At 40.9% G+C, this 18993-nt stretch overlaps 1 protein-coding gene across 1 annotated transcript; it reads right to left on the bottom strand.

Annotated features, from left to right (window-relative positions):
- Positions 1-1709: 1709 nt before the first annotated feature.
- Positions 1710-18987, bottom strand: LOC117533369 (disco-interacting protein 2 homolog C-like). Its single transcript, XM_034197065.1, has 5 exons — positions 18892-18987; positions 6297-6431; positions 5032-5151; positions 3998-4195; positions 1710-1738 (listed from the first exon to the last, which is right to left on the bottom strand). Exons 2-5 carry the CDS (start codon positions 6310-6312, stop codon positions 1710-1712), a joined length of 363 nt encoding a protein of 120 aa, XP_034052956.1. The 5' UTR covers positions 6313-6431; positions 18892-18987.
- Between the last annotated feature and the right edge of the window lie 6 nt (positions 18988-18993).

Raw genomic sequence — 18993 nt, 5'->3', positions numbered from 1 at the left:
TTTTTACTGAAGTACACTTCAAAGCCTTTACTTTTACTTGAGGAAAGAAGTTTAGTCAGTACTTCTACTTTTACCAGAGTATTTTTAAACACGAGTATCTGTACTTCTACTTGAGTTAAGGATGTGTGTACTTTTGCCATCTCTGCTGATTTGCAAAGATCATGTGAAAGCAGGTCATGATATAAGTATGAGTATCGGGATAGAAGACATTAAAAAACCCATGGATTGCAGAGAACTATTCTTTCTCTAGGTTCAGAAATAACAGCAGTGACCAGAGGATTCCTCTTTCAAGGACAATGCAGCAGTGAGAGTGGGAACCCTGGTGCTGATAACCAGCCCCTCCATCTGGAAATCATGTTGAACAATCAGAGGATAGGATCCCTGCTGTGTCTCCCCCGCTGAACTGCAGAGGAGTCCACATCAGAGCTGCAATCAGAGTGCTTTTGTGCAGAGTCTGGTCCTCTTTTGTTTTTAAAGGATGACGTTACTCGACGACCCACGAAAGGCTCGCCCAGCAGCAGCAGCCCTTTATCCTCTGAAGCCAAAGAGAGGAGCAGCAAACGGCCCAACCATCGAGGTTAATTTAATCTGAAAAGGGTGCTTTTGTTCTGAAATTAGATATGCGCCGTTTCAGAGCAGCAGCTACTCTCGAGAACAAAAACGGGTTGGTTTGTGAGAGACAGACGGTGAAATGCTGACCCAGTGTTTCACAAAGGGATAACAATACAGCACAATGTTTCACACAACGCGAGAGCAAGTTCAGATAATGCTTTTTCTCTCCAATGATTATTTAACATCATTAGAAATGGACTGTTTAATCCTTTCAGTTAGTTTTTTGTAAGCGTGATTACAACTTCAACCTTGGAGCCAAACGAATGGACACTGTTTAAACTGTTTGTTTTTGTTTACTGACTTCTGTTGTATTTTGAAGATTGCAAAATACAATTAAAGTTAAAAGTTAAGTTAAAAACTTTTATTGTCATTATACACAGAGTATAACGAGATTCAGAGTGCAACTATGTCCCGGTGTGCAAAAAATACAAACAAATACATAACACTAAAAAACACGGCAATAGGACAGACAATCATACGGGGGAATAAATAGTAAAAATATTGATATAAAAATAGTATATAAAGTGCATTAAAAGTGTGTGCTAAAGATACGAAAGCGGGAATAAGGAGTACATGGTATTTATTAGTTTATTTTAGCTTTCTACCATGGTCATGCATTGGTGGATAATCTTCAAATGTCACTTTGTTTATGTTCGCACCAACAGATACCAAAGCCAATTCCTTGTATGTGTAAACGCACCTGGACATAAACCTGATTCTGAATCTGATGTGTGTTTATATTCGCATCACTTTTGAAACGGCAGCGCGATTCTCCAGACGGAAATGTTTTTGACCGTTGTAGCGTGACAGACCCTGTAGCCACCGTACTGTCTTATCTAAAAACCTGAATTGTAGCTCACAGAAAACACTTCAAACAAAAGCCAGAACACACAGAGGATCAATCAAAGAGAACGATCAAAACACAACGCGCAGATTCTGAAAGATGTATGTGTTCTCCTGATCCGTACGGAGACACGTCTTCATCGATTACGTGATTTCCTCCTAGATGAAACCCCCAGGCTCAAAGCTGCCTGTGACACTCTGGGGCTGGGAGAAACTTGTTTAACAGTTTCTCTCTCCTGTCAATTATCAGAGGGTTATCTGCAGTGCAGCGCCGCCAGGGTCGCTAAGGACAACGGGAGAATTCAGTATCACGAATTCTCTGAGGAAGACTCGACAGGAAGAAACAAAACAAGTTTGTCCTTGGCCGACATCAAAGGGAGAGACGCTACAGGAATGAGAGATAAAGAAAGATAGAGATTCAGAGTCAGCACACACACACAGTCTCACCATGTTGTTGCCTTACTTGTGGGGAGGGGGGACTCCTGAGACATGAAGAAATTTCACAGTCTGGTGAGCACACATCGCTTCATCATCCCTGCAAGCTCACTCCTCTTAAATCACACACACATGAGGACCTCCATTTTGTCCCCATAAGGGAGGCGAGTCCCCACACGTGACTGTCTAGACAGATGTAGGTCCCCAAAAGTATAGTAATACACACACACACACACACAGCCATCTGAAAGCTGCCATCAGACATCTGGTCACATTTGTGATGTTGTTTACGTCTTTCATGATCACATGATTACTCATTTCGATCAGTATTTTTTTCGACAAAGTTCTTGATTTGCTAACGGTTTTTAAACATATTACATTTTTGGGAAAGTTGGCTTATTTTCTTCAGTAGAAACAAAAAGAAAAAGTATAAAAATACTCGTGTTTAAATGCAAATACTTTCTTTTTAAATTTCTTCCTTCAGCTGTCCCTTAAATCCCCCAATTTTACAAAAGGTGGTACAGTCTTAGGCTGCAGCCACACGAGGACAAAAACGTCTAAACGCATAGGATTAACGCAAACGCAATCGCAAACAAGCTTCCATCCAAACGCAATAGTTATCCGGATAGTGTCTGTCCACACGAGACCGCTCCGTTTAGCTCCAACCGCTGGAGAAGCTGCAGTACATATGCAGGAGCGTGGCGTGGCGCTGTAACTTCCTCCACAAAAGCAGCGAAGAAGCATGGTTGCCCTTCTGTTTATTCTCCGCGGTGGGGGCCGAGGGAACCGGGCAGAGTTTTTCGCCAGTCAACGTGTATTAAAGTTTAAATCTTCCGACAAAATTATAAAAGTGCCGGTCAAAGGTCTTCTTTGTTATTTATTGAGCTTTAAAACAAATGAATAACGAATCTATATATTATAATAATAAAATACATGGAGCCTCTCTTTTTCCTCCCTCTCTTCGGACAGCGCCAGTGTCTGTTTCATGCAGCAGCTGATCCAGTAATGAGTGACCCAACAGTAAAAATAAACATATTTATAACTAGTTTAGGTAGTTTGAGAGGTGTCTCCGTCCTGTCAGATTAGACTTCACTCGCGTTTATGTCCATATCGAGAGAAAGATAAATAATCTGAATTCAGTGTGCAGTTTACTTTGACGCGGGGGTGAGCAGCACAGGTGGGGAGAGGCGGGGCTATTGCGCAATCATTATCAGAAAATGATCGCTGAAGCTGCAGTACATATCCACAAAAGCAGCGAGTAAGATCCCCCCGGATGTGTAAGTCTGCTGTAGATGTTGCACAAAGAACTGTAGCATGGTCAGTAGCGTCCGGAGCACGATAGCAACTCTGCGATCCGCCATTGTTGTTGTTGTTGGTGGCGAAACACATCAGCAATGGCGCGGGGTACGCGGAGGTGAGCAGCAGAGGTGGGGAGAGGCGGGGCTATTGCGCAATCATTATCAGAAAATGATCGTATAGGGCGCACACACGGAGCTGTTTGACCCCCCAGAGCGTTGCGTATGCCGTTCTATCCACCTTGGGACCCGTTATCGTTTCCTCAGTCGTTTAGTGCCGTATGCGGTCGTCCTCGTGTGGCCGAATGGTCTATATGACACTAAACAGTAACGCAAACGGACGTTTTTGTCCCCGTGTGGCTGCAGCCTTAATCATAAAAGAGAGGGAACTCTACAGCAATAATTACAACAATATTTAACACATTATTTTTTGAGAAGGTAAGACTGTAATGAGCTGTGTAACTCCTAACCTCTGTGTAGTTCAGCCCCTCCTTTGCTCAGGATTAAAGTACAGATGATACAGTAAAAGTATGGTTCATATATCGAGTCTCAGTAAAAATAGCACAAACAGCAATAATTACAACAATATGTAACAAGAAAAACCCCAAAATAGTGAGTAAAAATGGAAAAAGTAAGACCACATTGAGCTTTATGTGTGTTAGTACAAATAGCAAAAACACCATTGTGTATTTTGCGTAATTGCCAGATCTGGAATAAAGACAGTACTATAAATTCAAACTGCAGTTCCAGTCTCCACCTGAAGACCTCCAGTCATTAATACAGGTGTGTACATATATAATCCCCCCTCTTACCGTATGTGAGCAGGTAGAGGGGCTTCCCGTTGGTGTCCATGGTGGTGAGGCAGGGGGCTTTGGGGGAGATGGTGCCCCAGCGCTGCAGCGCCGCCTCCAGGGAGGGGGGCCAGTTGGTGACGACCCCCAGCTGCTCGCCCTGCAGCGCCTCCATCTGAGCCCCCTCCGCTTTGGGCTGGTTGGGGTCCGGCTGCTGCACTGAAGACGGAAAACACGGGAGTTTGTACAATTTAAAGATGGCGCCGGTGATGATGGCTGCCGTGTCTTTGGCTCCCCTCCTAACCGTTTCATCCCACAGGCCATACGACTGTTAAACACCGGAACTTTTGAAACAACATCCGTAACATTCATCTGTTTGCAACTCATATCAATATTCCAATTACTTGTATATAGACTATTCTGCACTACGTTATCTGTTTTATTGGGTTGCACTGTTGGATTTTCATTGACATATCTACACTGTAGCTACACTATGGACACATGACCATAAAAGACTTGAATCTTAAGTTTATTGGACACAGGACTGTTGGAGGAGAACCATGAGAGGAGTTTAGATACTTCGGTATTATACTCGTCCCATTGTGTCATTTGCACGTCTTTCTTTTGCTTTGAGTATCTTGGACTGTTGGAGGACTTTAGATTTTCAGAACAAAACCTCTGTTGATTTTTAAGGCAAAAAAACCTTTGAATCTTTGAGAGTTTTTACATTTCAGACTTGTTGATGTGTTGATTTTCTGACGACTTAAGCCAACCAGCTTATTCCAGGGTGTATATTGAAATGCAAAAACACGTTCTATATATTTGAGTGAGTTGTTATAAGAACGTATTAACCATAGCATACCTTTCATTCGTAGGCATAATCAGTTTCACAAATGCTCTCCTCCCAGTTAAGTCATGAATAATAAAAATGTCAGATGTGGAGATCATTATCCAGTATTTCTACATATCTAAAATATCGGAGTACTTCCTCCAACAGTCAATAATCAATCACCTAACGACATGGTGCATCAGACTTTTACGCTTTTTTGTTTTACCTTCAAGGAGTTCCTCGAAGTCGTCGACAAAAAACTCTCTTAATGGCGGTCGCTTCGGTCGCTTCAGAGTGTTGACGAGCTGCTGGATCTTAGCTGAGACCCTGCTGCTGACGGGAACACCTGCACACACACACACACACACACACACACACACGATCAGACTCCTAATTGAGCTTTCCCAGGTGTTGAAGTATCCGTCACTTTCCTCCTGATTGGATCGTTTTCATCCACAAGTTTTAAATCTACATTAAAGTGTCACGTTTCTCTTCCAATGAGCAATTATAACGGAGCCGACTGCTGAACATGACACCGAGGTAGCGGAGGAGAGGAGGCACACTTTGCTCTTTCATTAGGGCTGATTTCACTTCAGAGGGATGGAGGTATGAGAGGCAGAGAGAAGTTTAAGCAGGTAAAGGAAAAGCTCGCTGAGTTTAAGATGAAACTGAGGGTTTGTAAAAAGTCCATAAAGAAAAGTCGGGGTAATTTAAAACTCTGTAAACGCACGTTTGCCGTGGCCAGCAGCAGCTCGTTAGCATTCAAAGCTACAGACACAGCATCAGCGACAATCATCTGTTTGGTACTTCAGCCAATCAGAGACAGGCTCTGGATATATCTGAGACCTGTGATATATTGATGAAAAACAGTATGATAGGGGACCTTTAACATCATCACACTTTCTGCTGCCTCTTCTCCCTTTATAGGAAGAAATATGGAACTATAACCAAGCACACTCAGTCATCTCTGAAGAGTCTCATATCTACACTAAGAGGATGATCAGTTAGTCGTAACAGGACTGATGCTTTGATCAGACATGAATAGACTCATGCAGGCCCACCTTGTTACGAACACCTGTTCAAAAGTGAGACTGTCTGATTGTAGGAGCCATTTTATGGGTGTTGTTGGCATGTCAGTTTATTTATATTTATAGTGCATTATTAGTTTTGAACACTTGGTGGTGGGGGTTAGCTGCACCGGGTGTTTAAAAGGGGTCATAGGTGAGCGGAAGAGAGAGGACACAGGAGGAAGAGCACACCGATCTATAGATGCTCACAGATACCACAACCATTGACAGAATCATTCAACCTTGGTCATGTAAACTCGAAAATAAACATCATTCTAAGCTGCACCAAAGGAGCGGAAAGCATCTGCGTCTGGATCACTCATAATCCTGTGAAGTAATGGCACGACGAATATAGGATAGTGGAACAACAAAGTTGCCATTACACTGATAACTATATATGAATGGGTCCCCAGCCGCGACTCACCGTCTCCGGTCTCCATCAGCTCGGCGTTCCCGTACTTGGGCGTCTGTCTCTGTCCCGGCGCTCGCTCCACCTGGATCCCATCGCTGGACGAGTTGTTGGTGTAGCCGGTGACATCTGGAGGAGCAGAGTGGTTCTCTGGGGAAGAGAAAAAGGACATTGTTTGTATTCTACCATTTCAACAATTAATGTGTAGAAGCGGAGGCAGAAAGCAACGCTTATACGGAGTAGGCTCTCCTGTTAGTCATCCAGTTGCAGGATAAAGAGAAAAAAGATAATTCCGTAATTAAATACGCACACAGATAAACAAAATTATATATATACATACACATACATATGTACACATACACCCATTTTCTATTTTTATGTAAACTACATGATAATTAAGATAGTCATTAGAATTATTATAGTATTTATAATTATAATTATTATCATTATTGTTATTATCATATATCCATATAATCACTTTTTAAATCTATTTTTAAATTAATCCAAAGGCACAATGACCGGGAAAACTACTACTTTTACTCAAGTACAAAAAGAGTACTTATACGTTTACTCAAGTACAAGATCTGAGTGCTTCTACTTTTACTAAAGTACACGATCTGAGTACTTCTACTTTTACTCAAGCACCAGATCAGAGTACTTCTACTTTTACTCAAGCACCAGATCTGAGTACTTCTACTTTTACTCAAGCACCAGATCAGAGTACTTCTACTTTTACTCAAGCACCAGATCAGAGTACTTCTACTTTTACTCAAGCACCAGATCACCAGATCAGAGTACTTCTACTTTTACTCAAGCACCAGATCAGAGTACTTCTACTTTTACTCAAGTACAAGATCTGAGTACTTCTACTTTTACTCAAGCACCAGATCAGAGTACTTCTACTTTTACTCAAGCACCAGATCAGAGTACTTCTACTTTTACTCAAGCACCAGATCAGAGTACTTCTACTTTTACTCAAGTACAAGATCTGAGTACTTCTACTTTTACTCAAGCACCAGATCAGAGTACTTCTACTTTTACTCAAGCACCAGATCAGAGTACTTCTTCCACCTCTGTCTATAATTGATGTTGGGATTCGGTGATTGGAAACACGAACGTTCAGATGAACCAGCAGAACCAGCACTCACAAACTGCCACGCTTGAATTGATCTGAAACCAAAACCCAGACTGTATTTCCATCAACACACACCTTCCCTAACACATGGTGTTAAGGTTGTCTCTCCACATTACTTGGTGCTGCTTTCAGATTGTGTTTCAGTCTGATGTTTCAAAGCTCTAACCATGCCTCAAATTCCTCTTTAAAAGGGACTCGGTGTTAGACAACATCAAACAGTGTTTACTGCCCGAGGGAGTCTTTACTTTGAGTGGTCAGAGCATGAAAGCATGTGTGTGTTGAATCTAAAAAGGGACGTGTGTGTGTGTAGACTGATCTAATGTTTACTCTCCATTTGCACCCAGTCTCAATCAATTCAGTCTCAATAGATGTTAGCATGCAAACATTGATCCTATATTGCAGAGTTATTAGTTTCTCTACCGTGGATAAGAGTTGGATTTACCAGCTTTGAGATATTTCTGTTCAGGTTTGGATATTCAAACAAATACTGTAACTCCTAAAGGATGGAAAACACCTTTAAATGGAAAATATGACTTTTTATTTTCCATCAGAATTGGTATAGAGGATACGCTTGAAAACCAGCCATAAATACAAATCTGAAAATACAAGGAACTCCAATATCTCTCAGTCATAGAGTTATTCTGAGATATTGTATTCCATGCTTTGCTTACTGGGAATTATCTCACGTTAAATCTTTATATGCAAGTTGTTTGGCTCCACTAAATTAAACATGTTGAGTATTCAGAGTAACAGATCCCACAAACTACCAACGATAGAACAAAGCTCTGATCTCTCAGTCTCCCAGTTACTTAATATTTCATCACTGCTTGTTCTCTCTGGGAGAAATACATACAGTATCATATTTCCTTTGTGCCGGCTTTGACTTGTACGTAAAATACGTTTTTTTTAAGCCTTATTCACATTTTAGGAATGCTACTTTCATTCCCATCTACTAGACTAAGGTTAGTTATATTGTTACTTAAAATAGCAACCATCCAACCCTTACCCCAGTTAATCTCAGCTCTGCGGCATTAAGAGGACATATTGGGCTGATTTTCAGGTTCATTTTAGTATCTGATTGGTTAGCTGGCCGGCTCTGATGTGATTGGACAACCACTTAGAGATGTCCCGCCCCTTAGCCTATCACGTACAATGTGATGAAACACAGGGATTTCAGCCTTTGCAGCCCATTTACAAAAACCGATGGGAACACCCTAAAAAGCTCAATAGGGCCTCTTTAATTTTCCTAATAGTCATGTTTGTTATCTGCATTTTTTCTTTCTATAACTCTATAACTTATAGGGGAAAAGTAAAGACGATGATATATGCACATATTTTCCATCCTTAAAGGTGGGGTAGGTACGTTTGAGAAACCGGCTCGAGATACACTTGTTATATTCCATGGAATGCTCTTAACATCCCGATAGCAATGAATATCTGAAGTGCTTTCAAACAAATCCATAAAAAAAAGTCATCAGTGGAAGCCGTAGTACTGTGAAAAGCACGACCAATCATCTGAGCCGGCCCGGCTAAAGTAACTGGATGGCCTACCTGCCTGTCAGCCTTCCATCTGGGCACACACTTATCTCGTGCCCTCATTGGTCATGTGCGCGTTCGTGTGTGTTGGAGGAGGGGCTCTGTGAGGAAGTGGCAGATTTGTTCCGGTTGTGTATTTTCTAATTCTAGTGCACTCGAGCTGGTTTCTCCAAAATGACCGACCCCACCTTTAACTTACGGTTTTATATCTACTGCTTAATTTTCTCTGATTTGCACTCTTTGTCATCTGCATTTATTCTGTATATAGCATTATAAATACTAATGCAACATACTTACAGAGATGTTGTGGAAAGTTTTGACATCTTTTATGCATGTCATGTCTTTTCCAATTCATTGATATCAAAAACCAATGACTAACAATGACCTGAATATGATCTGAAAGACTGAGGCAAGAAACTTAAGGTTTTCTATCTACTGCTTAACTTTCTCTGATTTGGTGTTGAATCCAAAAATGTTGTAAAAAGTTTTGACATCTTTTATGCACGTCATGTCTTTTTCGATTCATTCATAGCAAGGCTGACTAACAATGACCTGAATATGATTTGAGAAGCTGAGACAACCTCAGAAAAAAGAGATATTGTGAAGTGGAAGGATGAGAAAACAAGGGAGGTTAGAAAGTGAAAGTGATTCCCAGCGAAGCACTGAGCCAAAGCCAGCCGAGACCAACCCGAATCCTTCATGCAGACATTGAGTGAATATCAATACTGCAGCGCACGGACCAGGCATGCTAATTACTGAAGCTAGCAGAACGTCCTGTCTCTGCAACATCTGTCCGTTTGAGCCACACTGAACCAGACAGGAAGTTGACATCTTTTTGGGAGAGTGTGTGTGCATGCACGAGTATCCAGTGACCTCATCAGAGTGGGTTTATGATGATTTGTGACGGGGAGGAAGATGAATGCCTCCTTCGCTGCTGGAATACAAATCAGTCGGGATGATGGAGCAGATTCAGAATCAGGGACTTTTATCTCTGGGTCAAGGAGGGTTTGAAGTCGTTGACGGTTAGGACATTATTTGTGTGACCTACGTTTTTCATTGTCATGTCTAAACTGTAGCTAATACAGTACACATGACAATAAAGCCTTGCATTTAATTGTATTTCATTGATTTGCCTGTCTGGAGGTAGAGGTTGGCGAGACTGGTGATTATTTATTTTGTTTTCTTTTATATTACTCTGTATTTCTTCCGGTAAACTAATTGAACAGTGTCAGAAAAAAGAAATAAACTCCTGATTCCTGGATGAATGTGTCTTTATCTGCCGCCGCTTCTTCGATGTAGGTAAAGAGATGAGAAGGGAGAGTCTTTTTACTCTATCGACTTCGATCATCACATTACATTTTTACAATACCTTTCATTTAGTTAACGCTTCTTTCCAAAGGCCAATAAACCAAAAAGAGACAAACTTAAAACACCTGCAGGATAGCCATACTGTAATTGTGGTGCATTATTGTCAAATGTCCTTAATGTTTTACTTTTGTTTGGTTTTGGCCAAAGTGCAGGTGGGGTTTTTCCGTCTGCAAAGGAAGATTTAGACTTCCTGCCATCCCGATGTAAATTGGGAGCTCGTTCGTCTATTTTGGAGCCAAGATAGCAATCAGCAAATCACTGTTAGAGATTGAACTCAACAACTCAGTTTTTACCTGCTGCTGATCTCTAGTGCCCAAATCGTACTCGCAACTCTCCACAGAGACGTTTTACTTGCCTGACTAATCTTTTTGATTTAGTTAAATCTCGTCTTAAAATCTGACTATAACCAAAACATCTCAAGAGAAACAGGTCATCATTTATGAAACTACCGCAAGAAAGAGACAGCTCATATAAGAAGAAAACCTTGATCAATTCTGCATCTCTTTCCTGATGACCCTGCAGTGAAACCCTCCCTCCCGTCTGACACACCTGATGAATAGTATCCAGGAAGCTGCTCACTCCTCAGAGAGTCAGAGTAATCCCCTGACAGATATACAGCTCTGACAGACGGGAAGATCAACTGCACTGCAATCCACACTGCAGCCTTAATTACATTTAACATGGGAACGCTTCCAGAACGCTGGTAATGGACGCAGGGTCTGGCAGTGATGAATGTCTGATTAAAAGGTCTAGCATTCAGCTCAATGTTCACCCCAGTGAGGATTTATATTGAGTGATACAGAGAGGAAGTTAGCATCACAAGGGCTTAGTTAACAAAAGGCCAATGGGATTATTCCATTAGATTCTATTATACTGCAGAAAAAGCAATCAGAAGAAGTAAAGAGCTAACGTTAGGATACAAAGGAACTACAGCATGGTCACATGACTTCACGTCACTACCGCTAAGCTAAAGACGGCTAATGTTGGGCTATAAAGGAACTACAGCACGGTCACATGACTTCACGTCACCACCGCTAAGCTAAAGACGGCTAATGTTGGGCTATAAAGGAACTACAGCACGGTCACATGACTTCACGTCACTTCAAGGAGAGTTTGTCTTAACCTCTGCCTTATTTCACACTTCCAATTCCAAAACACAATCAAAAAAACTGACTTCTAGACGAGGAAACCAGAAAGTGCTAAAAAGACGAGTAATTCCTGCAGCTCTCTGTCCTCCAGCAATCTTAGAGAAACAAAAGGAGCCACTTCAGTAAATTAGTCAGATGCTGCCTTTTCATTTGCCAAGAAGTGAGTCGGCAAATGGAGACTTCAGGTTGCACTTCTTCCACACAATGAGCTTATATTATTTTCTATTGTTTCTGCATGTTAATGATCTGCAAAGGGCTGAACTCCCTGTGCTTTTTGAACATTAGAGCTTGGAAACATTGCACAGTAGAGACACAAAATACTAATATGAAACTTAAATCGTTATGGCTCTCCCTGCTATGACACCTCAATTTCCTTAAGGAGGTAATAATAAAGGTTTATCTCATCCTATTGTGATTTAAGGTAGCATAAAATACTGCATTAAAAACAACTAAAGAGAGGACTAAGGCTTACATTGCTCCACCAGCTGCTTCCTGACTCAGATTTAAAAGCTGTTCTGAAAGCAGATTGCCTCTGGCTGAGCAAACAACTGAAGAACCTGCTGCATAATTATCCAAATCAATAAACAACAGCACACAGAGCAACCTTGAAAGAAAGAGAGCGAAGACTCATTCATACAAGCTGTGATTTAAAAGCATTGTTGATTCTCTCCATCAACAGTTCACCATCTGAACAGCTGTGAACGCCAGAGGATTTTTTGTTTTAATCCACATCAAAATAACACTTTCATGCATCTACAACAACACTCAATGCTATTCCAACTGAGGTTAGCATCGATATACTTTCTCCTGCAATTACAGAACATGACTAAGCACATATTTATTTGCAGGAAACAACCAATGAGGGGGCAGAGCTCCAAATGCAAGCATATGATGGAGGAGATTTGGGGGGAAAGTCAACATCCCTACGAGAGGGATGGCAGGAGAGCGGCTTCTCCTCTCGGACATGCTACAATTTAACTTACCATTTGCATTCTCTACCCTCCTCCTCCTCTTCCTCAAGGAGAGGTGGGCTAACAGGCCTGCATGTGAGGAACAAAGAGGGAGGGGGGGTCTTGAAAAGATGCATCAAATCGAGAGTAAATTAACTTTACTGCGCTGGAGTCATTTCTTTTTACACAAGGGAAGTAAACACAGTGATTGATATTCTGGTGATAAAACGTTGCGTTAAAAAACGTCTCAATGTTATAATGTAATTCAACAAAGGGTAGTGTATTTTATCATAAATACACGGCTTAGTGTAATAATGGATTCTGATTGGTCAATTTGGACGGTTCAGAAGTTGTTCATTTTCCGATAACAGACTGTTGCTAAGGAGAACAGACTGTTGCTAAGGAGAACAGACCGTTGCTAGGGAGGATCAAATGACTATGTGCAGTCATATCAATCCGCAGAAAGAAGTCCGGTCGATTTACCGTCAGCTGTGAACAACAAACCTGAGTTTTCTTCATCAGAAAACACCACGAGAAGGAAAGAGGTTTCATCAAAATGTAATGATATACCCAATATTTACAATTACAAATTAAATGTAGCTATTTCTGTGTCATTAAAATACATTTTATGGGACTTTTATTAAATGTAATGAATCAAAAGTAAAGTAAAAGTAGAAATGAAAGTTTTGCTGTGAAGATTAAATATCTAATTCTCAAACTATTTCAGGTTCTTTAAATATATTTACTTGATTAGAGATTCATTTGTGTACCTTACCAATTCATTTAAAATGATTTATAATATACAGAATACGGTGTTGTACTGTTTTGCTAGTTATTTTGGTTAAAATGTCTATAATCCGACATTTGAATTGAAAAACTGCGACAAAGAACACTTCTAAGCTAAGCCTTCTGAGCTAACACTGCCATATGTGCAATATACACTATTTATTCATGTTATAATTGGCTTTAATACTTTTAGATGTTCACTTTTTTATCATGGATGTGTGCGTATTTTATTTGTATATAATAATATGTGTTTACCTTAAATGCACCCGTTGAGGGACAAATTAAGGATTTCTAATTCTGATTCGGAAATTAAAAAACAATATAATAAGGTGCAATGTAGAATTGGTATTTTCTATTTTTTTAAAAAGACGTTGAGAGTTTAGTTGATTCTAACGCTCACAGGTGCTTGAGATTTAAAAATATCTCTTCTTTAAAGGAGCTCCATATGTCTCCAAAGGTTTCCAATGAATACCCAGCAGCACAAACAAGCACTTAGTGATTGTATCTGGAACAAAAGAGTCGCCCGGTGACACAAACACAGCGAGTCCTTTTGAACCTGAACGCAGCCAAAAGTCGAGCAAAGACATCCAGAGCGTCCTCAGAGACCCCGAGAGCACGAGAGGTCGAAAGATTGTGGAGAAGGAGGTGGACGTTATCTTCAGGAGCAGCAAGCTGTTCTGATAAGAGCGGGATAAAGAGAGGCTGCATGGAAAACAATCTGCTTCAAGTATAAGCACACACACACACACACACACACACACACACACACACACACACACACACACACACACACACACACACACACACACACACACACACACACACACACACACACACACACACACACACACACACACACACACACACACACACACACACACACACACACACACACACACACACACACACACACACACACACACACACACACACACACACACACACACACACACACACACACACACACACACACACACACACACACACAAAACACTGGAGACCTGCTGCTTTGGCCTTGAAGAAGGAAATGAGAAACAGAGCTGTAACTCACACGTTCAAACAACGCTGAGAATTTCCTCTGTGATAAACATGAAGAAAGGACTTAATACGCCAATTAAAAAAAAAAAAAATACACTACTGTATATAATTAGTTTTGACTGAAGCACTGAAACATGTAAATCAAACTATAACAGATAAGCAAAGGGGCCATATCCTGCTCATTTCCAGGTTCTTATTAGTATGTAGCGTCTCTACTTTAAAGAGTCCTCTCCTGCTGAGGTTCAGGTGTATATCAGTATGTAGCGTCTCTACTTTAAAGAGTCCTCTCCTGCTGATGTTCAGGTGTATATCAGTATGTAGCGTCTCTACTTTAAAGAGTCCTCTCCTGCTGAGGTTCAGGTGTATATCAGTATGTAGTGTCTCTACTTTAAAGAGTCCTCTCCTGCTGATGTTCAGGTGTATATCAGTATGTAGCATCTCTACTTTAAAGAGTCCTCTCCTGCTGGTGTTCAGGTGTATATCAGTATGTAGTGTCTCTACTTTAAAGAGTCCTCTCCTGCTGATGTTCAGGTGTATATCAGTATGTAGTGTCTCTACTTTAAAGAGTCCTCTCCTGCTGATGTTCAGGTGTATATCAGTATGTAGTGTCTCTACTTTAAAGAGTCCTCTCCTGCTGATGTTCAGGTGTATATCAGTATGTAGTGTCTCTACTTTAAAGAGTCCTCTCCTGCTGATGTTCAGGTGTATATCAGTATGTAGTGTCTCTACTTTAAAGAGTCCTCTCCTGCTGAGTTTCAGGTGTATATCAGTATGTAGTGTCTCTACTTTAAAGAGTCCTCTCCTGCTGATGTTCAGGTGTATATCAGTATGTAGTGTCTTTAAAGAGTCCTCTCCTGCTGATGTTCAGGTGTATATCAGTATGTAGTGTCTTTAAAGAGTCCTCTCCTGCTGATGTTCAGGTGTATATCAGTATGTAGTGTCTCTACTTTAAAGAGTCCTCTCCTGCTGATGTTCAGGTGTATATCAGTATGTAGTGTCTCTACTTTAAAGAGTCCTCTCCTTCTGATGTCCAGTTGTATATCAGTATGTAGTGTATCTGCTTTAAAGAGTCCTCTCCTGCTGATGTCAAGTGTATATCAGTATGTAGTGTCTCTACTTTAAAGAGTCCTCTCCTGCTGATGTTCAGGTGTATATCAGTATGTAGTGTCTCTACTTTAAAGAGTCCTCTCCTGCTGATGTTCAGGTGTATATCAGTATGTAGTGTCTCTACTTTAAAGAGTCCTCTCCTGCTGATGTTCAGGTGTATATCAGTATGTAGTGTCTCTACTGTAAAGAGTCCTCTCCTGCTGATGTTCAGGCGTATATCAGTATGTAGTGTCTCTGCTTTAAAGAGTCCTCTCCTGCTGATGTTCAGGTGTATATCAGTATGTAGTATCTCTACTTTAAAGAGTCCTCTCCTGCTGATGTTCAGGTGTATATCAGTATGTAGTGTCTCTACTTTAAAGAGTCCTCTCCTGCTGATGTTCAGGTGTATATCAGTATGTAGTGTCTCTACTTTAAAGAGTCCTCTCCTGCTGATGTTCAGGTGTATATCAGTATGTAGTATCTCTACTTTAAAGAGTCCTCTCCTGTTGATGTTCAGGTGTATATCAGTTTGTAGTGTCTCTACTTTAAAGAGTCCTCTCCTGCTGATGTTCAGGTGTATATCAGTATGTAGTGTCTCTACTTTAAAGAGTCCTCTCCTGCTGATGTTCAGGTGTATATCAGTATGTAGTGTCTCTACGTTAAAGAGTCCTCTCCTGCTGATGTTCAGGTGTATATCAGTATGTAGTGTCTCTACTTTAAAGAGTCCTCTCCTGCTGATGTTCAGGTGTATATCAGTATGTAGTGTCTCTACTTTAAAGAGTCCTCTCCTGCTGATGTTCAGGTGTATATCAGTATGTAGTGTCTCTACTTTAAAGAGTCCTCTCCTGCTGATGTTCAGGTGTATATCAGTATGTAGGGCCTCTTTAACAGAAATAGTGTTACAAAGCCGAATGCAATCAGAAATAGAGAATACATTATATTGTATATTAATCCTAACAATCCTTTAAACAACCTACACAATGTTTGTTTCTAAATCTCATGGACCTTATTATCGCGGGGAAATAACTACGATGCTATCATCCAGGTTAGTGTAGAACTCTATATTAGTGAGATAGAGAATTAGAGCCTACAGCTTGATGCATCAACTCCTAAGATATTCACCCAAACTAATGAAAATCAGCTGGGATGCAGATGGGTTCATTTCCAACTTCCAAGTAGAGAAAGCTGCTTTTCAACTTTTCACTAGCAGTTTATTTCTTTACTTTTTACTCTGAGTAAAAGTTAGAAGCACTTTTTTTTGTCGAGTTTCTTCACCATGTTCCCCCTTTGCCACAGACTCAGAAACAAGTTCATCGCCAGGTAGGTTGACACGTACGAGGAATTTGACTTGACGTTACGGTGCATACACAGAGAGAGTATATATAACAGTATTTACATAGAAATGGAAGGGAATAAAACATGGAATAAAATAAGTGGCGTCCTGCGGAGGCTCAAACTCCTCCAGCAGATTCTCTGTTGGAAACATCTCTCTGACTTTGCTAATTTGGGGGAGCGGTGACACAGGGAATCAGAGCATGAAAACAAAGGAGAGATCTGAGCACACGTGCACACACACACACACACACACACACACTAGAGTTGTTAAGACCGCTTTCTGTGGGCTTTGGTCTTCAGAGTATCAGCAATACTGTCGTCATTGGAAAAAAAGCATGACAGGATTCCTTATTTAAATATATTTCAAAAAGCAGCACTCAATCGCTCAAGAACATTGGACTTAATGAGAACATGTACTTTCCATAAATGACTTTAAAAACCAAATCAAGAGAAGCAAACAGTAACTGTGTTAAACCAAACAGGAAGTAGAAGCGTTGTAAAAACCTGCATTTACACACAGTACACAAACAGATATGACACTCCAAATAAACCACCACACACCCCAGATCACACAGCAAGCCCACCCACTCTGTTACTGAACACACACACACACACACACACACACACACACACACACACACACACACACACACACACACACACACACACACACACACACACACACACACACACACACACACAACACACACACACACACACACACACACACACACACACACACACACACACACACACACACACACACACACACACACACACACACACACACACACACACACACACACACACACACACACACACACACTACACACACACACCACACACACACACCATCTTTATTTAAAGATTTAATACGACGAGCTTTGAAGTTCCTCGCTGCAGTGTTTCAGTCTTGTTGTTCCTCAACTGGGATTCAGGGACTTTCTCTGGGTCTTAAGAGGATTCTTTGACAACATGTGGAATAGTTTAAGTTAGTTTTCTGTGCTTAAAAGAATAAAAGTTAGAGAAATATAGAAATGTATGAAGGACTGCATTAGCGGGAGGTTTTACCCCCAACTCAAAGCACAACAAAAACAACAACAAGCAGTCAGAATGGTGCCAACTACATTTCTCTTCTTTGCTCAGGAGTCTGATAAAGTCAAATGAGATCTAAAGGTTTTATTAACTAGCATTTAAGGTGTCTTGACTTTGCTGAAGATGTCTGGATGTGGCTAACAGACTGCATTTGGTTAAGAGTTATCTGTAGTTAGCTAAGGGTGTCTAGATTAAGCAAAGAGTCCTTTAACTAGAGTAAGGGTGTCTTGTTGGCTTATGATGTTTCTGTTCTTTGCTAAAATAGTTAGTTTTTCACTAATAAGTATCTAGACTTTTAAATATTCAAGGTTTAGCCAAGAACATTTGCTCACGATGTTTGTGGACCTTGCCGGAAGTATCTGGATTATAGATAGGTTGTCTAAAGTTTGTTACGGGTCTTTTCTAAAGATGTCTGTTTCGACTAAGAGGGTCATGGCTAAAGCTGTCGGGATTAGGGAAACCATTATTGTGAAGTTTCAGTGTTTCTGTATACTTTCTTGAGAATGTCTTGACTTTCCTGAAGGTTGCCAAAAGCATTTTGTTCATTGTTTGGTTAAGACTGCCTGGACGTTGCATCTTGATTGTGATTGTTTATTGTTTTCTAAGGGTCCTTTGTCTTTGCTAAAGATGACTAACTGTTTGACTGTGTCAGAAAGCCCTTACTGGGAAGTTATGGCTCGATGTACTTTCCTATGAGTGTCTGGACTCTGGCTAACAAACTGTATGTGGCTAAATCGTTGGTTTGCTGATGGTGGTCAAGTAGATTAAGGGTGTCTGTTGTTTGCTCACAGTGTCTCTGGTCTTTGGTATTAGACTAAGATCACATTGTTTGGCTAAAGATGTTCCTCCTAAGAGTGTCTGGACTTTCCTAAAGTCATCTATAGTTTGCTATGGGTGTCTAGATCTCCCTAAGAGTGCTTTAAGGTGGTCTTATGTTGCTAACGCTGTCTTTGTTCGTTGCTAAAGGAATTTTTCTAAAGTTGTCAGGACTTTTTAATTATTTAAAGTTTCTATTTGCCTAAGATCGCCTGGACTTCACTGGGTATCTCGATTGGTCTGCAAGTTTCCCAACAGTGTCATCATTCTTTCGGAATCAGAATGATTGAACTCGTGCCTCCGACGTGTCCTCCTACCTGTCTTGTGGCGATGATGATGATGGTGGTGGTGTCTGACGTGGTGCTGGTGGGCGGAGATGTGGACGTGTTGGGCGAGGACGTCGGCCAGCCTCCCTCCGG

Source organism: Gymnodraco acuticeps, unplaced genomic scaffold (assembly GCF_902827175.1).
Source record: "Gymnodraco acuticeps unplaced genomic scaffold, fGymAcu1.1, whole genome shotgun sequence".
Taxonomy (NCBI): domain Eukaryota; kingdom Metazoa; phylum Chordata; class Actinopteri; order Perciformes; family Bathydraconidae; genus Gymnodraco; species Gymnodraco acuticeps.
Note: the sequence above shows the minus strand (reverse complement) of the source record. Positions and strands in the feature narration are given on the sequence as shown.

Coding starts and splice junctions, on each gene's coding strand:
- LOC117533369 (XM_034197065.1), bottom strand. Junction 4,196..5,031: donor CTTCGAGGAACTCCTTGAAG/GTAAAACAAAAA, acceptor TTCCGTCTTCAG/TGCAGCAGCCGGACCCCAAC. Junction 1,739..3,997: donor CCTCTACCTGCTCACATACG/GTAAGAGGGGGG, acceptor CGTTGTCCTTAG/CGACCCTGGCGGCGCTGCAC.